The sequence below is a fragment of the Medicago sativa genome, chromosome 3, assembly GCF_051527215.1.
Source record: "Medicago sativa cultivar Bolivia chromosome 3, Bolivia_mono, whole genome shotgun sequence".
Classification (NCBI taxonomy): Eukaryota; Viridiplantae; Streptophyta; class Magnoliopsida; order Fabales; family Fabaceae; genus Medicago; species Medicago sativa.
Window position 1 is genome coordinate 2,705,780 of NC_140751.1, and position 23,611 is coordinate 2,729,390.

The 23,611-nt window shown below is 29.5% G+C and overlaps 3 protein-coding genes across 6 annotated transcripts; 2 read left to right on the top strand and 1 right to left on the bottom strand.

The window, feature by feature from the left end:
- The first annotated feature begins 8,846 nt into the window (after positions 1–8,846).
- On the top strand, positions 8,847–9,605 carry LOC146934903 (eukaryotic translation initiation factor 1A-like). Its single transcript, XM_085750150.1, has one exon. It carries the CDS (start codon positions 8,963–8,965, stop codon positions 9,413–9,415), a length of 453 nt encoding a protein of 150 aa, XP_085606276.1. The 5' UTR covers positions 8,847–8,962; the 3' UTR covers positions 9,416–9,605.
- A 3,232-nt stretch (positions 9,606–12,837) lies between these two features.
- Positions 12,838–13,767, top strand: LOC146934904 (uncharacterized). Its single transcript, XM_085757509.1, has one exon. The coding sequence runs from the start codon at positions 12,919–12,921 to the stop codon at positions 13,765–13,767; it is 849 nt and encodes a 282-aa protein (XP_085613635.1). The 5' UTR covers positions 12,838–12,918.
- Positions 13,768–14,086: 319 nt separating this feature from the next.
- STK (K-box region and MADS-box transcription factor family protein) lies at positions 14,087–21,489 on the bottom strand. 4 transcript variants are annotated; one of them, XM_085750153.1, is made up of 9 exons: positions 21,356–21,489; positions 20,104–20,304; positions 16,307–16,388; positions 16,154–16,215; positions 15,373–15,472; positions 15,160–15,201; positions 15,006–15,047; positions 14,534–14,691; positions 14,087–14,371 (listed from the first exon to the last, which is right to left on the bottom strand). In XM_085750153.1, the coding sequence occupies exons 2-9, from the start codon at positions 20,283–20,285 to the stop codon at positions 14,368–14,370; spliced, it is 672 nt and encodes a 223-aa protein (XP_085606279.1). In that variant the 5' UTR covers positions 20,286–20,304; positions 21,356–21,489; the 3' UTR covers positions 14,087–14,367. The 4 variants fall into 4 exon arrangements, with proteins under 4 accessions (XP_085606279.1, XP_085606278.1, XP_085606280.1 ...); XM_085750152.1 differs by having other exon boundaries at positions 14,534–14,700; XM_085750154.1 differs by lacking the exon at positions 14,087–14,371 and having other exon boundaries at positions 14,530–14,691.
- Between the last annotated feature and the right edge of the window lie 2,122 nt (positions 21,490–23,611).

Below are 23,611 nucleotides of genomic sequence, written 5' to 3' on the forward strand. Positions count from 1 at the left end.
TATGGTTTATATTTGATGACATGTTATTTTTTGTTTAGCGAGGACGGATCCATGCCACTGTTCGTAAGTTCCTGGTGCCAACGATTCAAGGAATGGTTGAAGAAGGAGGAACATATAAGCTAGAGAATGTCATGGTAGGATTTAATGAGGGGCCTTACAAACTCTTGCCAGACAAGCACAAACTTAATATGGAATTGGTGTAAGGCTTGGATCAAGTTTCAAAGGAGTCAATTTTTGTTTGTTTTATTTGTAATGACTATTAACAAGAGTTACTTTAAGAGATGGGTTGAATACGTAAAAAAAAAAGATGGGTTGATGATAACCAATGATGAATGTGAAAATACTAATATCACTTCAAATGTCGTTTTTATAGTATTTCGTAATGTATGATAACTAATGTAAAATGTACGGTTTTCAAATTATATTAATGTCAAGATGATATGATTAATGTAATACATTTTTATCATGTGAATATTTCATATTTTTTTATTATTATGATATAACTTATTCGTACATATTTTAGTCGGTAGGACCCGTGCGGAGCACGGGTCGATGGTCTAGTATAAACAATTGCGAGGTCTTGGGTTCAAATCCTGTCAAACCTAATTTTTTAAAGTCAAACTAATCCACTGTAATTAGCACCCAAAAGAATTGAATCTAAAACTTTGAGAAAAGTACGCTTCAAAGTTACAAACCAACGCCATCAGACAATCCAAGTAGGTTAACGTGTTCAACCTAGTAAATAAATAAATTCAATGCTATAAAAATTCAAATTCTCCTAAATAATATAAAAATCAAAGTACCACTGAAATTTCTACTTGTACCCCCACCTGGACCATGTATCCCCAAACCTAGTAAATTCTTCAAATTGTTATTTGTCTATTAAACTAAATTTTCTTAAAAAATTCACCGACTCAAAAAAAAAAATCCCTTTCACTCGATCGATTTAATTTTTTTGACATTTTTAATTTAAAGAAAAGTTTGATCATAAATGTTGAATGTCAAATTAATAAATAAATTCACATTACGCATAAATTATACGAAAAAAATTAGGTGGAGATTACCAAATCAAAGAAAAAAATTTAAGGTGGCCAAAATCATTTTAAAAAAAGATCAATATCGCATAATCGTGTTACTTAAGAGGTCAAAAATGCAATTAAATATTGCCCTTTTATTTATTTATTATATTTAGTTCCTCACAATTTATTGAGATCTAATTCAGTTCTAAATAAAAAATAATACTCAAATTAGTAAGCAATTTTTTTATACAAAATAAAAATTAGCCACGATCTATTGGTAACTTAGAAGAGTGAATAATTTGTTCCTCATTTAAAAACATGATAGACTAATTTAATATATTATTAGTTTAGAGACCCGGCGTTGCCCGGGTTAGATATTAAATAAGTTTTATAAGTTTGTGTGCACGAATACACGTGTCAGTATATTAGATTGAATTTATTTAAATTTACAATTATAATAATATCATAAAAAAATATAAATATTTCAAAAAAAAATTAAAAATAAATATAAATGATGAGATGAATGTCCAATGCAAGAATAAAAAGTGTAACAAAATCAATAATGAATTAGTCCAAGTGGTAATAGTTTTGGGTCCCTTTAAACATGGACTATTACTTTCCCACCATATTGCCTTCTCCCGCGCCCTGTAAAATTTCCAAAAATGCCCTTGTGCATTCCGGATTTTAAAATTCGAATTCATGTTTACTATTTTGGATTTTATAATCCGGACAATTCTTCTGTATAATCAGCCATCAGACTCTCTCACATTTCAACAGTTTTGAGTTTTGCTTTTAAAAACAACAAAAAAACTAAGTAAAAAAATGCTAAAAAACTGTCAAATAAAATCATAAAAATATAAAAATGGCACCAAAAAATTCTAAAAATAAAATCAAACTAATGCAAATTTTTTCGGATTTTTCTGAGAATATGAAAAATTAATAAAAATGAAAAATGGGTCTAAACGATGGAATTTTGGATTTTGAGGGGCGGAGTCCCGTAAGAAGTCTCTTCTACGGGAGTCATGGTCCTTGAATTTTTTCTGATTTTCTGGGGATGTTTCGGAGCAATCCGATCAAGTAGCCCGAAAACCCGATTTTTGTTAAATAAAATATTGGTTTTTAAAAATAGAAAAAATAATAAAAATATTGAGAATGAATGTGGAAGTGACATGTGTCATAAAAAACCTTACTTTATATATATACTATTGATTGATTGATTGATGTGTAGTTTGTTGAGATAAAAAATACTGAGTGCATAAGATCAAAAGTTTGTTGAGAAATTTATGTTAAATAAAATAGAAAAAATAATAAAAATATCGAGAATGAATGTGGAAGTGACATGTGGCATAAAAAACCTTACTTTATATATATAATATTGATTGATTGATTGATTGATGTGTAGTTTGTTGAGATAAAAAATACTGAGTGCATAAGATCAAAAGTTTGTTGAGATATTTATGTTAAATAAAATAGAAAAAATAATAAATTTTTTGAGAATGAATGTGGAAGTGACATGTGGCATAAAAAACCTTACTTTATATATATAATAACTAGTGTATTTACCCGGCGTTGCCCGGGTTAGACATATTCAAGAAGAGAAAAAAAATTCTATGTATGATATCTGCAAATAAAATTCATCACAAATTGGTATAGGATGAATATCTTAATAAATACACACAAATATAATAAAATATATCATATTATAAATACTCGTAAATTTATAGATGCACATACAGATAAAATTAACTGGATTTAGTAAAAATATTAACACATATAGAATAAAATTACATTTTTTTAAGTTTTCAGACTCGCATAAATCCATATTCGTTATTAAATTAATAAAATTATACAATTGTTGTGTTACATTAAATAATATATAACTGGATCTCCTAATTAATGATTTTTGTTGGATTAGTAATTTGTGAATACCTGATTTGTAGTATAGTTGAAGGGTATCGTAAGTAATTTGTTGAGATAGTTCTGTTACATAAAATAAAATATTAGGAATTAAATAAAAAAGGTAAATAAAATATTTAATAGGTAAAATCAAAAGTTTGTTGAGATATTTATGTTAAATAAAATATTAATTTTTAAAAATAGAAAAAATAATAAAAATATTGAGAATGAATGTGGAAGTGACACGTGGCATAAAAAAGCTTACTTTATATATTGATTGAATGATTGATTGATGTGTAGTTTGTTGAGATATTTCTGCTACATAAAATATTAGAAATTCAATAAAAATTAAAAAAAATACTGAATGCATAAGATAAAAAGTTTGTTGAGATATTTATGTTAAATAAAATATTAATTTTTAAAAATAGAAAAATAATAAAAATATTGAAAATGAATGTGGAATTGAAACGTGGCATAAAAAACCTTAGTTTATGTATTGATTGATTGATTGATGTGTAGTTTGTTGAGATATTTCTGCTACATAAAATATTAGAAATTCAATAAAAATAAAAAAGAAAATACTGAGTGCATAAGATCAAAAGTTTGTGAGGATATTATGTTAAATAAAATATTAATTTTTAAAAATAGAAAAAATAATAAAAAATATTGAAAATGAATGTGGAAGTGAAACGTGGCATAAAAAATCTTACTTTATGTATTGATTGATTGATTGATTGATGCGTAGTTTGTTGAGATATTTCTGCTACATAAAATATTAGAAATTCAATAAAAATAAAAAAGAAAATACTGAGTGCATAAGATCAAAAGTTTGTTGGGATATTTATGTTAAATAAAATATTGGTTTTTAAAAATAGAAAAAATAATAAAGATTAAAACAGTATAGGTGATTGATAATATTACAACGCTACTGTTGAAACGAAAAGGAAAAAAATAGTATAGGTGTTAGTTCAAGGACTTGAAACAGAAACAATAGTATATGTGTTAGTTCAAGGACCTGAAACTCGTAGGTGTTTGTAATGGATGTCAGCAACAATAGTTCAAGGACCTGAAAGAAAAAAAAAAAACAACCGGTAAACTCACTCGTAGGTGTTAGTTCCCTCTCATATTATATATAAAAAGAAAAATCTAAGTATAAGTAAAAGAAACAACAGTATAGGTGTTTGTCAAACCTGAAGAAAGAAAAAACTTAGATCAAAAGAAGGTTTGAGTTTCAATTTCTGCTCAAAATATGTGTTTACGTGATTAAAAAATTCTCCTTTATTTATAGTTAAAAAAAAACAAATCGAAGCCTTTTTTTCCTCAACGAAAAAAACTAATTGAAACTTCTTTTCCTAAAAAAAAGAAAGCAAAAAAAAGGACGATTTAATGGATAGTATTGAAAGTATTATATATAGTTTGTTGAGATATTTTGGCTACACAAAATATTAGGAATTAAATATAAAATTAAATAAAATATTTAGTGGATAAGATCAAAAGTTTGGTGAGATTTTTATGTCAAATAAGATGTCAAATAAAATATAGAAAAAAAATATAAAAATATTGAGAATAAACGTGGAAACGACACGTGGCATAAAAAACCTTACTTTATATATATACTATTGATATTGATTGATTGATTGATTGATGTGTAGTTTGTTGAGATAAAAAATACTGAGTGCATAAGATCAAAAGTTTGTTGAGATATTTATGTTAAATAAAATAGAAAAAATAATAAAATTTTTGAGAATGAATGTGGAAGTGACATGTGGCATAAAAAACCTTACTTTATATATATACTATTGATTGATTGATTGATTGATGTGTAGTTTGTTGAGATAAAAAATACTGAGTGCATAAGATCAAAAGTTTGTTGAGATATTTATGTTAAATAAAATAGAAAAAATAATAAAAATATTGAGAATGAATGTGGAAGTGACATGTGGCATAAAAAACCTTACTTTATATATATACTATTGATATGAAAAATTAATAAAAATGAAAAATGGGTCTAAACGATGGAATTTTGGATTTTGAGGGGCGGAGTCCCGTAAGAAGTCCCTTCTACGGGAGTCATGGTCCTTGAATTTTTTCTGATTTTCTGGGGATGTTTCGGAGCAATCCGATCAAGTAGCCCGAAAACCCGATTTTTGTTAAATAAAATATTGGTTTTTAAAAATAGAAAAAATAATAAAAATATTGAGAATGAATGTGGAAGTGACATGTGTCATAAAAAACCTTACTTTATATATATACTATTGATTGATTGATTGATGTGTAGTTTGTTGAGATAAAAAATACTGAGTGCATAAGATCAAAAGTTTGTTGAGAAATTTATGTTAAATAAAATAGAAAAAATAATAAAAATATCGAGAATGAATGTGGAAGTGACATGTGGCATACAAAACCTTACTTTATATATATAATATTGATTGATTGATTGATTGATGTGTAGTTTGTTGAGATAAAAAATACTGAGTGCATAAGATCAAAATTTTGTTGAGATATTTATGTTAAATAAAATAGAAAAAATAATAAAAATATTGAGAATGAATGTGGAAGTGACATGTGACATAAAAAACCTTACTTTATATATACTATTGATTGATTGATTGATTGATGTGTAGTTTGTTGAGATAAAAAATACTGAGTGCATAAGATCAAAAGTTTGTTGAGATATTTATGTTAAATAAAATAGAAAAAATAATAAAAATATTGAGAATGAATGTGGAAGTGACATGTGGCATAAAAAACCTTACTTTATATATATACTATTGATTGATTGATTGATTGATGTGTAGTTTGTTGAGATAAAAAATACTGAGTGCATAAGATCAAAAGTTTGTTGAGATATTTATGTTAAATAAAATATTGGTTTTTAAAAATAGAAAAAATAATAAAAATATTATTTAGAATGAATGTGGAAGTGACACGTGGCATAAAAAACTTTACTTTATATATATACTACTAGTTTAGAGACCCGGCGTTGCCCGGGTTAGATATTAAATAGTAAGTTTTATAAGTTGCGTGCACGAATACAAATGTAAGTATATTCGATTGAATTTATTTAAATTTACAATTATAATAATATCTTAAAAATAAATATAAATGATGTGATGAATGTCCAATGCAAGAATGAAGAATGTAACAAAATCAATAATGAATTAGTCCAAGTGGTAAGAGTTTTAAGTCCCTTTAAACATGTGGTCATGGGTTTGTTTCGTGGCCCATGCGTATGAGAGAAAAAAATATATTGAAAGGGAAAAAAATTGGTGTTTGGCAAACCTGAAAAAGGAAAAATGTTAGATGAAAAGAATGAAAAATAAATATAAATGATGTGATGAATGTCCAATGCAAGAATGAAAAATGTAACAAAATCAATAATGAATTAGTCCAAGTGGTAAGAGTTTTAAGTCCCTTTAAACATGTGGTCATGGGTTTGTTTCGTGGCCCATGCGTATGAGAGAAAAAAATGTAATATCTTAAAAATAAATATAAATGATGTGATGAATGTCCAATGCAAAAATGAAAAATGTAACAAAATCAATAATGAATTAGTCCAAGTGGTAAGAGTTTTAAGTCCCTTTAAACATGTGGTCATGGGTTTGTTTCGTGGCCCATGCGTATGAGAGAAAAAAATATATTGAAAGGGAAAAAAATTGGTGTTTGACAAACCTGAAATAGGAAAAATGTTAGATGAAAAGAAGGTTTGGGGTTTTTGCTTGTGCTCAAAATATGTAAATATGCGATTAAAAAAATTTATTTATTTATAATTAACATTTGCATTAGAATATGCTACTAAAAGATAACATAATAACTAATCGAACCTTTTTTTTTTATCAAAAATAAAAATTAATCGAACCCTTTTTTTCCTCAAACATAAAAACTAATTGAATGATATGGTGCTAAAAGATTATATAATAACTAATTGAAACTTCTTCTCCTAAAAAAAAGAAGAAAAAAGGAAGATTTAATGGATAATATTGAAAGTATTATATATAGTTTGTTGAGATATTTTGCCTACATAAAATATTAGAAATTAAATATAAAATTAAATAAAATATTTAGTGGATAAGATCAAAAGTTTGTTGAGATATTTATGTCAAATAAAATATAAAAAAAATAATAAAAATATTGAGAATAAACGTGGAAGTGACACGTGGCATAAAAAACCTTACTTTATATATATACTATACTATTGATTGATTGATATTGATAATTATTTAGAAATACTAACGACTGTGATTGGTTTGTTATTTAGAAACGACTGTGTGTTCCTATACACTATTGGGTTCACGGTGTCCGCTATATTGGCATGCACCAGTTATGAATGGATGCCAATATCTATTGCTATAACGGCACGCACCAATTATGAATGTCCGCTATACTGGGTTCACGCACAAAACAACATAAAAGATCAACATATGCAAAAATACCTATTGCTAAACTACGGAACTGGTGAAATAATAATAAAATAATAAAATAATAATAATAATAATATTAATAATAATAATAATAATAATAATAATAATAATAATAATAATAATAATAATAATACAAAATAGGAATGGATGCCACAAACTCAATTATGAATTATGAAGAAGAATGGAGAGAAGAGCAGTACTGTTGAATCGAAAAAAGAAAAAAAAAACAATAGTATATGTGTTAGTTCAAGGACCTGAAACAGAAACAATAGTATATGTGTTAGTTCAAGGACCTGAAATTCGTAGGTGTTTGTAATGGATACCATAAACAATAGTTCAAGGACCTGAAAGGAAAAAGAAAAAAAAACAATCTAAGCATAAGTAGAAGAAACGATAGTATAGGTGTTTGTCAAATATGAAGGAAAAAAAAGCTTAGATCAAAAGAAGGTTTGAGTTCGGTTTCTGCTCAAAATATGTGATTTTGGTGATTAACAAAATCTCATTTATTTATAGCTAAAAAAAAAACAAACCGAAACCTTGTTTTCCTCAATGAAAAAACTAATTGAATAATATGGTGCTAAAAGATTATATAATAACTAATTGAAACTTCTTTTTCCTAAAAAAAAAAAAAAAGAAGAAGAAGAAAGGAAGATTTAATGGATAATATTGAAAGTATTATATATAGTTTGTTGAGATATTTTGGCTACATAAAATATTAGAAATTAAATATAAAATTAAATAAAATATTCAGTGGATAAGATCAAAAGTTTGTTGAGATATTTATGTCAAATAAAATATAAAAAAATAATAAAAATATTGAGAATAAACGTGGAAGTGACACGTGGCATAAAAAACCTTACTTTATATATATACTATTGATTGATTTTAAAAAATTGATTATTACTTTTTATCAAAATTAATTGATAGGAGGCTTGGAAGGGTCTTTTGACCCGTGCGTCGCACGGGTTTTCTCGATTATAATAGAGACCAATAAATAATCTTTAACCCGTAAGATCATTGATATGGTAGAAAATATTTTCTTAAAAAAAAAAGGATGCATTTTTTTAGATGGAATTTGTTAGGTTAAATAATTGCAAACCTAATAAAGCAAATGAGCGGGAAAAAATTAGGTTAAGTAGTTGCAGACATAACAAAATTAATAAATAAATAAATAAATTAATTAATTAATATAAATTAATAATAATAGATAAGGATTACTTATAGAGAAAGACTTGCTTGGACACATGCTTTTAAACACAACATTTAGGCACCCACACACAAAAGTATATTTCATTTAATCATTTAAAAAATAAATATTATTTAATTATTTTCTCTCTCTATATTTTTCAATTATGTATGTGTGCTCAAACCTAATGTTCAAACCCTTGTGCCCAATTAAGTATTTTCCTTACTTATACTACTTCAAACGTACATAGAGGCTTGGAGCCCAAGGAAAAAGCGAGGACATAAAAGTCTTTATAATATTGTTCACACGAACATATAAAAACAAGAATAGATTATCGAATTCTGCAACAACAAACAAAACTAGGGTTTCGGTTTCGGTTTCGGTTTCGAGAAGAAAAAAGCAGTCGAAGCCGTCGAAGAAGAAAGGGTAATCAATCAACCATGCCGAAGAACAAGGGAAAAGGAGGAAAGAATCGAAAGCGAGGAAAGAACGAAGCTGACGATGAGAAACGCGAACTCATCTTCAAAGAAGACGGTCAAGAATACGCACAGGTAACCAATATGCTCGGAAACGGACGCTTGGAGGCGAATTGCATCGACGACAACAACAACATCAGAAAACGTCTCTGTCATATCCGCGGTAAGATGCATAAGAAGGTTTGGATTGCTAACGGAGATATCATTCTTGTTGGATTACGTGATTATCAGGATGATAAGGCTGATGTCATATTGAAATATATGCCGGATGAGGCGAGATTGTTGAAGGCTTATGACGAGCTTCCGGAATCTATTAGGCTTAATGAAGGGATTGCTGGTGGGATGGATGATCATGATGATGATGGTGATGCTAATGATTATGTTCATTTTGAGGATGAGGATATTGATAGGATTTGAGAAGCTTTTTTTTTTTGTTTTAGGTTTTTGAACTTTGAATCTAATTATTATCTTTATGATACGTACGTAATGTTTAGAGATTTAGGACTTTATGTGTTTATGATGTTCGCGACTATGTGATATCATTGATGATATTGTGAAATTTGAATGCACGAGAATAATGGTTAATACCTTGTTTTAGGTTTTTGAACATTGATTATTGTTGCTGTTCTTTTGGCTGCGGTGTTCTGTTTGTTTTCATTGTGTATGATGATGACGTTGATGGTTATATCGTGAATTTGAAGGCACAAAAATAAATATCTTGTTATCATCTTAGTTTATTAGCTGTTCTCTTTGGAGTTTGTTAGATGATACTCTTATTACTGTTGTCCTTGTTTTTGTAATTTTGGCCGTGATGATACTCTTAGTTTATTAGCCTGCTCAAGGCCGGTGGTGATTAATGAGTTTTAACGAGTTTTCTTGAGGCTGCATCCTCTCATACTGTATTAGTGTAGCGACTTAAATAGTTACTTTTTCAACAAGTAATTCTGTATTCCTTTTGTTTATTATGAATGTAGATTAAAGGGAAAAATACTCAAAACATGATAAATGATTTGTGTATAGGAATCTGGCTTTTATTTCAATCCGGTGCTTTTCATTTGATGACTGATATATGGTGTTCTTCAGGTTTTGCAACACTTATCTTGGTGCCATGTTCTATAATAATTCCTTTGTTTGTGTTGCTCTGATTTATTTAGAAAAAAATAAATAAAAGAATAATAACAACATTTTAAGGAAAACAAAAAACAAAAAATGTTGAGCCATGGGGGTTGCTGTGTGGTTTGTATAGAAAAGTCACTGTACAGAGCTAGAGCTAGGTGTGTGCTTTTTCCTGGCAGCTCTGGCTCGATAGAATTCCTACTAGAGGTAATTTAGTTCGAAGAGGGGTCATAAGCCTCCACAATTGATACATTGTTTTCCGTGTGGTCAATCTATGGAAGAGATGATTCATCTATTTTTGCACCGTCAATTTGCCTTTGACATCTGGTATGTAGTATTTTAGATGGATAGGGACTGTGCACATTTTGGTTCCGGATTGACATATATCTTTTGCTAGCTTCATAGTGGAAGAAAATGTTAAGGCGTGGTCTTGGAGGTGGTTGCTTGGATGAGGGGTTTTGAGTCTGTGTATGCATTATGAATAGGTGTTGAATCCGCTAGGTTGTATGGCCAGTTAACTTTCTATTGTTTCAAGTGTGGCAAGGTCAAGTGATCTCTGTCGCAGCTGGTATAAGTCCTGTCTGTTGTGGTTTTCTTGGCTGGTTCGCTGTGTTTTATCTCTGCGGGCTGCTTAGTCCGTGGTTTGGTTTGGTTTTTGTGGTTCTGGTGTTCTGTTGCAAGTGTTTCTTCGGGGTTGGCAAAATGCTGTCGCTGTTCGGTACTGCAGTAGTGTTTTGGGGTCCCGTTAGTGTTGTTTCTGCGGTCTGTAGCAGTAGTCCCGGTTTCTCTGGTTTGTTGTGTCTGTTTTGGCTCTCGGCTGGTTGCTTTGGGAGAGTTTTATTTGCTTTTTGTAATTCTCTGTTTCTTTGGTTTGTTCTCCCTGCTTTTGCAGTTGTGTTGTATTGTTTGTGTTCCTTCTGGGTATGTTTTGTGCTTGAAATGGAATTGGTTTAATAATAGTAGCTGTTAAAAAAAAGAGCTAGAGCTAAATCCATTGGTTCCATAATGGATGTATTTGCATGGTAAAGCTTTGTTTGTATAAGCTATAAAGATTATTACATGAAAAAATGATAGTAGGTCACTTTTTGTAAGGAGACTATTTATAATGTGGTAGCAATTGATCATTGTTAGCTTTTAGTATGAAGCATATTAAAACTGAGTGTTCTCTTGTGAGATGTTAGAGTGGATTCTTTATTGGCTTATCTTATGAGCATGACATCAATCATAATTGAATGTATCTCTCATAGTAAGTTTGGTCACTCAATGTGGTTTCTTGTTTGTTAGTTAAGAATATGGAGTTGAATGTATCTTCTATTAGTCTGTTTGGTTTATCAAATTGCTATAGAAAATACACTCAAAAATATTTTGTAATTTTGATACATCAAGATGCTATAGTGACTCCACAAATACACTCAAAAATATTTTGTAATTTTGATACATCAAGATGCTATAGTGACTCCACCACCAAATTTTAGAAATTAAAATGATTCTTAATAAAACACTGAACTCTGAATAAATGGAAAGTAATTTTCATTATTGAGTAATTAGAATAGTGAGGCACATCTCAGTATATATATTGTACATGTATTGTAACAGAAGTGGAAGATATAGAGTTAAGCCTAACTAATGCAATAAGCTGTACAGCCACCACTAACTAATGCAGAAATTAAACTAGCACTACAGCCACTAACTAGTATTTACATTAATATCTCCCCTCAAGTTGGACTATGGATAGAACATAGACCCAACTTGGACATGAAAGACGAGAAAGCAGGATGTTGGAGTGGCTTAGTGAAGACATCAGCCAGTTGAGAGGTGCTTGGTATCGGTAGTAAATGAATGAGCTTTGATTGAATTTTCTCGCGAATCACATGGCAGTCCAGCTCAATGTGTTTACTCCTTTCATGAAAAGTAGGGTTGTGAGATAAGTAAATAGCGGACCTACTGTCACAAAAAACAGAAGCTGGATCTGAAAATGCTATCTTGAAATCTTGAAAAATGTATTGTAACCATTGAAGTTCACAAGTTAATGAGGCCAAAGCACTATATTCGGCCTCTGTTGAAGACCTGGAGACAGTATTTTGCTTCTTGGACTTCCAAGAAATTAAAGAAGAACCAAGTAACACACAAAATCCTGTAATAGACTTTCTAGTTTCAGGACACCTTGCCCAATCAGAGTCAGCAAAAGCACTAATCTTCAAAGGACTAGAAGCAGAATAAAATATGCCTTTGGCTGGAGCAGATTTGAGATACTTGAGAATGCCCATGGCAGCATTGTAGTGAGGGACCAAAGGTTTAGAAACAAACTGACTTAAATGTTGAACGGAAAAACTGATGTCTGGTCGAGTATGTGTCAAATAAAGAAGCCTTCCTATAAGTCTTCTATAAGAAGAGGGGTCATCCAAAGGAACACCATCAGTGCTAGAAAGCTTATTAGCAGGATTAAAAGGAATATTGGAAGGTTTAGTTCCTAGCAGACCAGCATATTAATGTAAATACTAGTTAGTGGCTGTAGTGCTAGTTTAATTTCTGCATTAGTTAGTGGTGGCTGTACAGCTTATTGCATTAGTTAGGCTTAACTCTATATCTTCCACTTCTGTTACAATACATGTACAATATATATACTGAGATGTGCCTCACTATTCTAATTACTCAATAATGAAAATTACTTTCCATTTATTCAGAGTTCAGTGTTTTATTATGGTATCAGAGCTATTGCTCTGGTAGCCATTGTTCATTTTTTTTCCTGTTCAATTTTCGATTCAATTTCTCTTGTGTTTCGAATCAATTTTGAGTACTTGATCATGGCTACCTACACTGATTTCTCTACCAATTCTACAAATCCTTATTATCTTCATCCGAATGAAAATCCGGCTGTGATTCTGGTTTCTCCTCCTTTGGATCACAAGAATTATCACACCTGGTCGAGATCCATGCAAATTGCGTTGATTTCAAAGAACAAAGACAAATTCATTGATGGCACTCTTGTTAAACCGTCACCTCTTGATCCTCTTTACTCTCCATGGATTCGATGTAACACGATGGTTTTGGCTTGGATTCATCGCTCAATTTCTGAATCAATTGCTCGATCTATTTTATGGATTGATTCTGCAGCTGGAGTTTGGAAGAATCTTCGCATTCGATTCTCTCAGGGAGATATCTTTCGCATATCAGATATTCAAGAAGAACTGTATCGATTTCGTCAAGGTAATCTCGATATCTCCGATTACTTTACCAAATTGAAAGTCTTATGGGATGAATTAGAAAATTATCGGCCAATTCCTCTCTGTAAATGCTCAATTGCTTGTACTTGTGGTGCGATCGATTCCATCAAGCTTTATCGGGAGCAAGATTATGTCATTCGTTTTCTAAAGGGGCTGAATGATCGTTTTTCTCATACTAAGTCTCAAATCATGTTAATGAATCCTCTTCCCGATGTTGATACGGTTTTCTCGATGTTAATCCAACAAGAAAGGGAAATTGCTTACTCCATTCTTGATCCAATTACGCATGACGCTCCCGAGGTCGAGTCTTCCGCTGCTCTTTTGACAAATTCTCATCATGGAAATCAAAATGGGAAATCCAATTTTTATGGAAAAGGAAGAGCACTACAGCCACTAACTAGTATTTACATTAATAATTCTTTACACTAACAAGGAGGTTACCTTCTAACTGCCTCTCCTAAAAAATCTACCTCAAGATCGGACAGCTCCGAACACGTTGATCGTAGGGAATCCGCATATCTAGACTTCGTATCAATGTATCATCGGTGGGTTTGACAAAATCACAGTGGCTATATGTTATTCATATAAATGAGGTAAGAGGTCCGTCAATATAGCACAATTCTTATGGTTTTGTGAGATGAAATTTGACAAGTATCAATTAGTTAGTATCATTTTGTTATGATTTCTGGTGAATAAAAAAAGGTAACTAAATTGAATAGTGGGAGAAGACAAAACAGAGAAAAACATGTTGCTTGGGACTGAAAGTGGACATAATACTAGCTCACCCTCAATCGTCATACATATATAATTGTTTTTTAAATATTATTTATTATTATTTGATCTAACAACATACATTGACATAATAATAACACACATACATAAAATCCATAATATGCCCTCACAAAAAAGAAAAAAATAATAATATAAATTGGAGAAAAGTTAAGTACTTAATTGGTCACTTGGGCTAATGAGCATTAATAGAAATATTGGATAGGTAGTGTCATATAGCAAATGCTAATATATTATCGATCACCTGCATCAGCAAAAGCTACACATCAGAAAAAAAAGAAGACAATTTCTAGCAAAAAGAGAAGACAGCATGAGATATAACATGCAAGAAACTTAAATAATGAATAACTTGCTAGTCTTTCTACTATTAGATAAATCTGCATATCCATAGATGCAAAAAACTTACCCAAGATGAAGAATCTTCTTATCTGATTGATGGTAGGAAGTTTCACCATCTTCCATCATGTTTGGATTGAAGAAATTACGAGATGCTAATGCTTGGATTGCATTCAGCTCTTGTCCAGAAACCATGTTTACTTGAGGAAGCCTCTCAACATCATTTATCTGCATTTGCTTATATATATAGTTTTAAGGACAAAAACCAAATTGCTTAGATTAATTAAAAGTACTAATAAATATTGCATATACATAGTTTAAAGGACATATTTAGTTTAAAAGACTAAAACCAAATCGCCTAGATTAATTAATTAATTAGTAGTAGTAACAAGAGTTTAATAGTATTTCAAAAGGCAACATTATTCCAAATAATAAAATGTAAACTATAATAACTTGATCAATAAGTAGAAGAAAAATGCTTTTAACTTATTATACTTGAAACTATGTAATTGAAGGTGACAAAAGCATTTTTGTATACTAACCTTAGTCCGAAGACAAAGATTTTCATTTTCCAGCTCAATCTCCTATAAGGAAACAATGCATATGATTAATTAGTAGTAAAAAGGAATTTTACTCGGAGAGATCAACGATAACCTAGAAATTGAATGAAAAAAATAGAAAAAAATTGTGAATTACCCTTTTCTGAAAGTACTCAATTTCAGCCAATAGCATCTCATGCTGAAAGTATACAGAATAAGAAACATAGCAAATATTAGAGGGACCAAAAGACTTAACCATCATGTTAATTACTCACCTAACATTGTATTTATTTAATTAAGGGGGACCAAAAGACTTAATTATCATGTTAATTACTTAACTAACAAGGTATTAAAATAATTTTAATCTTACTTTCTTAGATCTAATTCTAGTGATTCCTCTTTCAAGTCTGTTCTCCAGCTGCTTCAGTTCTTTCACAGTGAGTGTGCTTAAGGCATCACCCATCAAGTGCCTACAATTGAAATTCAAAAGGCAGAAACAAATTAATAGCTAGTTAATCAATTAGTTGCATCTAGATAGGCTTAAGAGAAGCACTTAAATAACACAATAATGAATCATTGTAATAGAAACTGAGGTCTAACACAATGATCACATCCTTGAGACATAATCTTTTAGGGAATAATTTTACGCGCAATCCGTCCATAATCGTCTAAACATTTAATATGATTTCAGATGAAAAATATTCCGACGAAAAATGTTTCGTCTGAAATTGGTACTTTTCAAATGAAGGTATAGCTCAAGTAGTTGAGCCGAGATATCCAAAATAGTTTGAGAAGATTAGGCCAAATTCAAACTCCGACTTTATGATCTACTAGTAACATACCAAGGGTCTTTTTGGAAGGGAGATTTTGGAGGGGATGGGAGTACTTATTTTTCTTTTCTAAATTAAGCAAGCTATAAAATATTTTTAAAAATGAATAAAGTCTGATTGAATTATGATTTTATATCATGGTATTTTTTCAACTTATTTTTAAAAAACCTTACATTATATAATAATTAAGTTATATATTAAAATATAGACCAAACCTCCAAAATCCTCCCCCTCAAAAAACCCTCCCTCCCTAGATAAATAAATAACATAGTAACAACAAGTAACATAATTTGTTTATAAAAAAGTATCAAGACAATTTACCTGTTAGAATTTTGCAGCATCTGTATTTGTTGTCTCAGCTTTGCAGATTCTTGCTGATAATACTTCCAAAATATTGAATTCATTCAATGTTTTAAAATGATATATAAATAAAACTGAATCAATTCAAACTAGATTAATGTGTAATTTGGTTACCTGAGCGTTAATTTCAGTGGTAGTGGTGGTACTTGAATGATCTGAACAAGCCTTTTTGTACCTATCAATTGTTGACCTTATGCTACAAGCAACATACAAGAATCATTTAGAAATATTTATCATTTTCTTCAATCTATCACACACACTTAGTCACTGCTATTCATTTCATTTTGGTGATAAGATATATGAGAATCTGTGCATACAAAGAGAGAAAAATGAGCTAGCTTAGCTTCAGGTTGATCTTAAATCCAATTTGCTTGGTCAAACTTTTTTGTCTTCTTCTGACAAAATCTCCTCTCTTTTTAAAAGTTCATCTCTTGTACTTCCATCACTTACTTATATATGGAACAAATTAAATTAAAACCAATTGTGTTAAAAAATCTTTGTCACCTTAATTCTATATGTTCCTTTTGCCACAGTTAACTTAAAAAAATTATAAGGATAATATTAGATTTTTGCATGCATTCATAGTATCCATTCAAAGATAAAAAAGTTTAGCTACCACAAATAATTTTCTTCCGTAGAAAACCAACTTGAAACTTTTTTTTAGTCTAACTCTGATCTCATTCCAAGGATTAATTTTAAAAAACCTAAAAAATATTATTATTATTATTTTGTTTATTTTATACTATTAAAACAAGTACGTAATTACAATGAAAAAAATATTATATACTGATTTAGAAAAAATAAGAATGCAACATATTGTTTAAATAAAAATGATATATAGTGTAAAACAAAACAAAAAATGAATTGATTTCATTTTCGAGTAATCAATCAGTTTTGAATGACCTGAAATCGATATCCAAATTAATATATAGAGACCGGTTTTGATTCGGTTTCGACCCAAATATGAAGAAAAAAAACCAATGTAATTGATTTAGATAAGATCTTCGGATTCGTCGGATTATTGATTTGTTTACACCCATAGTATAATAACACACACGATACAATGCATGTTTTTTTTTACACTTAATCTTTTTACTAATCACAAAACAGGACCTTATTTATCTGTGAATGCATGCAAGCATCCAATATTGTCCTTATTCTTTAATAGTTGCAAAAGAAACTTCCAATAGGACAAAGGTTCTGTACACAGAAAACTGACTTTTTATTTTGTTTCTTCCATGTACAAGGAAGGAATAACTTAAGCTGATAAATTCAGCTGAGACTGGTCAAAATGTAGACAATATAATATATAAAGTGATGAAAGTACATGAACTTTGAAAAGGTAAGAGATTTTCTCTGAACAAGACAAGAGCAAGCAAATCATATTTAAGATCACAAATTTTAATACCTAAGACTTTTTCCTTCACTTTTTTTTTTCCTTCTCTCTCTTACTCTCTATATATGCACAGATTCTCATATTTCTTATCACCCAAACGGAAAAAAATTACAGAGACTGCATGGTTCCATTTTAGTGCAAATTGTTGGAACGGATCAAAACTGAGCGTCTCTTACAATGTTGATGCACAAAATTGTACTCAATCATGATTATTATTGTTTGTTGATATATAATAAAATCTCATTAATTAGTTCTAAAATGGTTAAATTATATTTTTGCTCTTAAGTTACTTTTTAGATTTCACTTAGGTTGATCTCTCAAGTTACAAATGTTAGACACTTTGATTCGTTACGATGAACCAAAGCTTCTAACACATTTGTAACTTAAGGGACGAAAGCGTCTAATGTTTGTAATTTAAGGTACTGAAATAAAAGTAAGAGACCAAAATACTCAACATTTTTAAGATAACAAAATGGAACAAAAAACTTAAAACCAAAGGTGAAATCTAAAGATAACTTAAAACCAAAGCCTTCTAAAATCAATTAGTTAAAATAGTACTAATAGATTTTGAAACTATATATAGGGTGAGACAAGTGAGAACCAACAGCTTTTTTTTTGGTACAAAGAGAAGCAATAGCTTTATGGCATATAGATTAAGTACTAGTACTATATATGAAAAAAGTTATTAAATTCACTCCATAACATGTCCATATATATATATGATGAATACGATGAGACATAGTAGAATCTTAGTGTACTTTTGAAATATATATGTGATCTATAACTAAATTATTAACTGTTGAACTTGAATGTACTCTTCTTCACTATTCACTATTGTGTAGCGTGTAGTACTGAAAGTTTTAAACAAAGGGAATGGAAATCCTATACTCAGTCCAATGTTTCGCCCTTTTTATGCAAATCTATGTAAAAAAGAAAAAGGTAACATATATAACCCAAACTATGGTACAACATTTTCACATAAAATCATCAAACTCTGTGTCTCTTCAACATGAAACAGAATTGAATAGCCGAAGTTGGATGGCAAAAAGACAAGTTTTGATTGATATGTATGTACTTACGTGAACAAAACAAAACACTTATATATGCAACTCTCTTTATAGGATCTAAATTTTTGGTTACAAGATATCACTCACTTGTTGTAGGTCAACTTCATCATTATATCATTGCCACACTAAAGTACTCTTTTTTTGAAGGACACTAAAGTACTCTTATTTATAAAAAAATTTATTCTTTCTTTCTCTGAATCATTTTTAAATATATTATGGTGTTATTTTTTGTTGACAAAATATGTTATGACGTGTTAATCACTAGGTTACCTGACTGATTCAGATCACCAAAACTGATCTGAATCATTTTTAAAGTACTATCATTGACGTGAAAAGTAAGAAAGCCAACACGAGAGTGACACAAATCACTAAAACTAACGGGGGGACTAAGAAAAACTCAAATGTATAATAGGGGGACTAAAATAATGGTTTTTGGAATGATGGGACTAAAATTTCGATTAAGTTAAAATGAAGGTACAAAAAGTGCATTTAAGTCTAACATTAAATTTGACGTAGTTGTTAACGGTGTGTTTAGTTCCGTGGTAAGAAAATCGATTTAGGATTAATTTATCTTATAAATTTGATTTTTGTTAAAAGTAAATTGAATATAAAATGATTTATACGTGAGTACATATACTTGAATCATAAATTGAAAGTAAAAATTCCCTCTGGAGTCAAGATCTACAAGTCTTAGTTTCAAAGTTAAAGATTTAATTCTAGAAGCAAAATCAATTTTACTGAAAAATATCCAAATTCTAAAGGCAAAATCAATTTCACAGAAAAACATTCAAACATGTCAAAATTACCTCTAGACTCAATTTTGAGTACACCTCCAAAATTGTCCAAACATACACTTAATCCATCATTATGCTTAACATGGTTTTTGTTTTTGGGTACAAAAAGGAATGGGCAACAAGGTTTATAGACTAGGTAAGCTTAAGTTCTTGAAATTTACTCATGATGCTTTTAGGGTTATGAAATTAAAGTAGATTCTGTCATCAATAAAAAAGGATTAAAGAAGGCATATTATAAAGCAATTTTTATTTAAAAAAAATATAAACTAAAAATTAATTAATACCATCTTTAAGTAAATATTTGTAACTTGTAAAAAAAAAGTAAATATTTGTAAAAAAGGTAAATAATTGAAGGAAAAAGAAAATAGTTCTTTTCCTTTTTAACCGCAGTAAATATAGTCGGTAAAAACCCTTGCAAACTGAAGTGATTGATTCCAATTAAGAAATATAGAACATTGAGTTGCATCATATATTTTTTTTTCTTTATATACTATATATCAAGGGCACTGTCCTAGTTCACGGACCCAAATTTTCAATAGATCTACCCAAAATGACGAACAATTAATGGTAACTTGTTGTACCAATTAATGTAATGTAATGATTAACTAACAATTGCATAACAGAATGAATAAAAATAAATAAAAATGAACATACTTGTTGTTTGAATATTCATAAAGTCTGCCACGGCTGGAGAAGACAATGAGAGCAACTTCAGCATCACACAAAACTGATAGCTCATAAGCTTTCTTCAGAAGTCCATTCCTTCTCTTGCAGAAAGTCACTTGCCTATTTGTTGTATTCTCAATTCTTTTTATCTCAATCTTTCCCCTCCCCATCTTATGTTTTTGATCAACTCTATACACAAAATAAATCAAATTCATCAATTTCATTAAATTAATTAATTAGTAACATACAAACAAGGATATAAATCATATAAAAAAAAATTAAAATTGATCCTAGGAAACTAGATCTAGGAAAATCAAATCCATTATTATTAACTAGTAAGAAAAATTCAAGAATGATATTTATCAGATATATTGTGTGGAAGCATATAAATTTCATACTGTAGTTAGCTAGGTTAAGAGCAAATATAATCTTCAATTTTGTGAATGATGAAAATTATTGAGGGCAAGATCTAAGAAAATAAACATGATTTGGAGATGATCCATGAAGAATATCATACTGATCTTTTTGTTTGTATGTTTGTGTGCGTTTTTGAAGCAAATTAAACAACAAAATTCATCTCTTTTCTCTTTAGGACTAGAAACCCTCATCTTCTCAAACAAAACTTGATGAACTCAAAAGAAATTAATTAAATTTATAAAAAAAATTAATTATATGAAAGACCCTTTTGATTTAATTTAAACAACAAAATTCATCTCTTTTCTCTTTAGGATTAGAAACCCTCATCTTCTCAAACAAAACTTGATGAACTCAAAAGAAATTAATCAAATTTATAAAAAAATTAATTAGATGAAAGACCCTTTTGGTTTAATTAATTAGATCAAGGCACAAACAATAATTTTGTATAAGAAAAATAATTAATTTATAATCAAATTAAACCCTAGTATAAGGTGTACCAAGCTCCAATAAAATACACAAATAATAATAATCAGACCGAATTTAAACCCTTTTTTTTCCTTTTCAATTTATATAGTAAGCCATCTCATGAAGAAATCAAAGATATTAATAATTAGCTCAGACAAAAGATATTAAAATCCATAAAATAAAATTTTAAAGACAAGACAAGTGTTTGATGAGAAAATTGGAGAAAGAAAGTTAGAGCAAGCATGGAAGTAAAAAAGATGACGAGTGTGTGATAAATAAGTTTGTGGTGGTTTTAATTTGTTATAGGAAGAACAAAAGAACAAATGATGAAAGAGAGAGAGAGGAGTTGTATACAGACCTTAGTTTCAGGTTTGGGAAAAGTTTGGAATCCCAAAGAAATGAAACTGCACTATATACTTAATTCCACTTCTAACTCTCCCTATTTATAGCCCTTACTCTCTTTGTATATATATTTATTTTCTTTCAAACCAGTAACAATTACGCGTATGTGTGTGAGAGAGAGAGAGGGAGAGAGAGAGAGGGAGAGAGAGAGAGAGAGAGAGAGAGAGAGAGAGAGAGAGAGAGAGAGAGAGATGCTTTGAAGAAGGAGAGATAGTTTTTTGCTGAAAATAAGTGGTAGACGTAGATGTTTTAGCTAAACAATGCAACTTTTCCAGTTGCAAACTTGCACCATAAACAGAAACAATTTGTTTTGGTATTGCATTTTCAATTTTTACTATGTCTGTCCTTAATTAATTGCATGGTAAAAAACATAGGATTGATTAATTCTTGGATAAATCATGTTAGGAAATTAGACGGTGGTCAGTCAGCCATTTACAGCTATATTCTTTTTATACAGATCTAAGTATATATGAAGTATATGAACAAAATTATCTCATCAAGTTTTACTATATATTGGCAAACCAAATATATTTCTCAAGAGAATGAAACATGATATTAAGTATCTACATAAAATTTACCTTAGCCGGCAATTAGAGTATGACGGAAGACGGTAGTGTTGCGTCGCGGAGAGGATGATGTACCTGCAAATATTTTGATCGTTAAACCTATCATAATAGAATGTGTGTATTTCTCTTCGTGCATAATTTTGTAAGTGATGTTTCATGTGAATAAAGGTAAATCATGTTGAGGTCGTTGAGACATTCTCGTTGTAATTCATGGATCACCATTTGATGTTGATCATGCAGTGATTAATCATTAAGAAGATACTTTTGTGCGAGTTGGTTGTCAAGCGCTTTAGTGTGTACATTGGCTATATAATGTTATTATGCACAACATAAACTACTAACTTCCTTAAAAAAAAAAAACATGAACTACTAATTACTTGGTGTTTGTTTCATAGATGGCAAATTTATTGGTAGGAATGCGATCTTAGAAATCTTTCATTTCCATGTTTGCTTCAAATTTTTATAAATTATGGCTAGATACTTTGTATACGTGAAGGAAAATGCTACTTTTCAAGAAAAAAAGCTTCAAGAATTTTTCAAGAAATAGTTGGCAAATTTTAATTGGATGATTTATTTGTCTACTTCCTATTTTTCAGCCACACCTCCTTGAATTGTGGCAAATAGTGCATTGTGATTGGCTATTCTTTATTCTTGAAGAATTCTTGATGTTATTTTTCTAGAAATATAGCATTGCTCATACGTGAAACTATAATTTATCCATAAATTTTCTGCTTTTTATTCTCATATTAAAAAGGGTGAATATATTAGGTTCCCGTGTGAATAAGGGGTAACCACCCATAATTACTCATTTACATACTATTGTTCTTTTTGTAAATTATAAATCAATGAAGTGCAAAAGTGGGAGATGAGGCATCCCTGCCACAAACCACTTAAAACAACACCTCAAGAAAAATATCATTAAAAATTACAATAGAGAACAAACATCATGGGAGGACTAGACCAAAATTCAAGCAAGAAACATATACAACCATCTGTCTCATTAAAAGGTGTACAAGGAAAAAAATTCCATATTATTGGAACTCTCCTTTGTTTTATTTTTTAAATTTTTAATTAAATAATTTTTTTTTATATATTTCTGAAAAATTAAAGTATTTACCAAACACAATAAGATTCCTGAGAATAGTATTTCAAAGATTGCAATTTTAATCCTTCAAACAAAAACCCAATAACATTTGTTGTTTTCTAAAAAGACTATTTTAAAATTTATTTTAAGTTCCACTTACTTTATGCTCGGCTCTACTTATCAAGGAGTTAGGTTACAAAACTATATTTTCAAAATAGATTCACAAATATCTCTTCAAAAAAAAAATAGATTCACAAATATGTATATGGTATGGGAGATATATAATTGAACGATGATATAAAAGAATTTCACCATATGGATGCGAACTAATTGTTAATAATATAGAATACAAGTTGTTACAACAAAATATTATTAATAATATGGAATAAAAGTTGTTACAAGATAACCTAATAATAGTAAAAGTTGTTTCAAGGATAATATAACATAATAATAATAAATGTTGTTACGAGGATAATATTGAGATTTTAAATTAATATAAGGATAATTTTGACAGTGCAATAAAATTTGCTCATTTCCCCTCCCCTCCCCGCCCCTTCTAAAA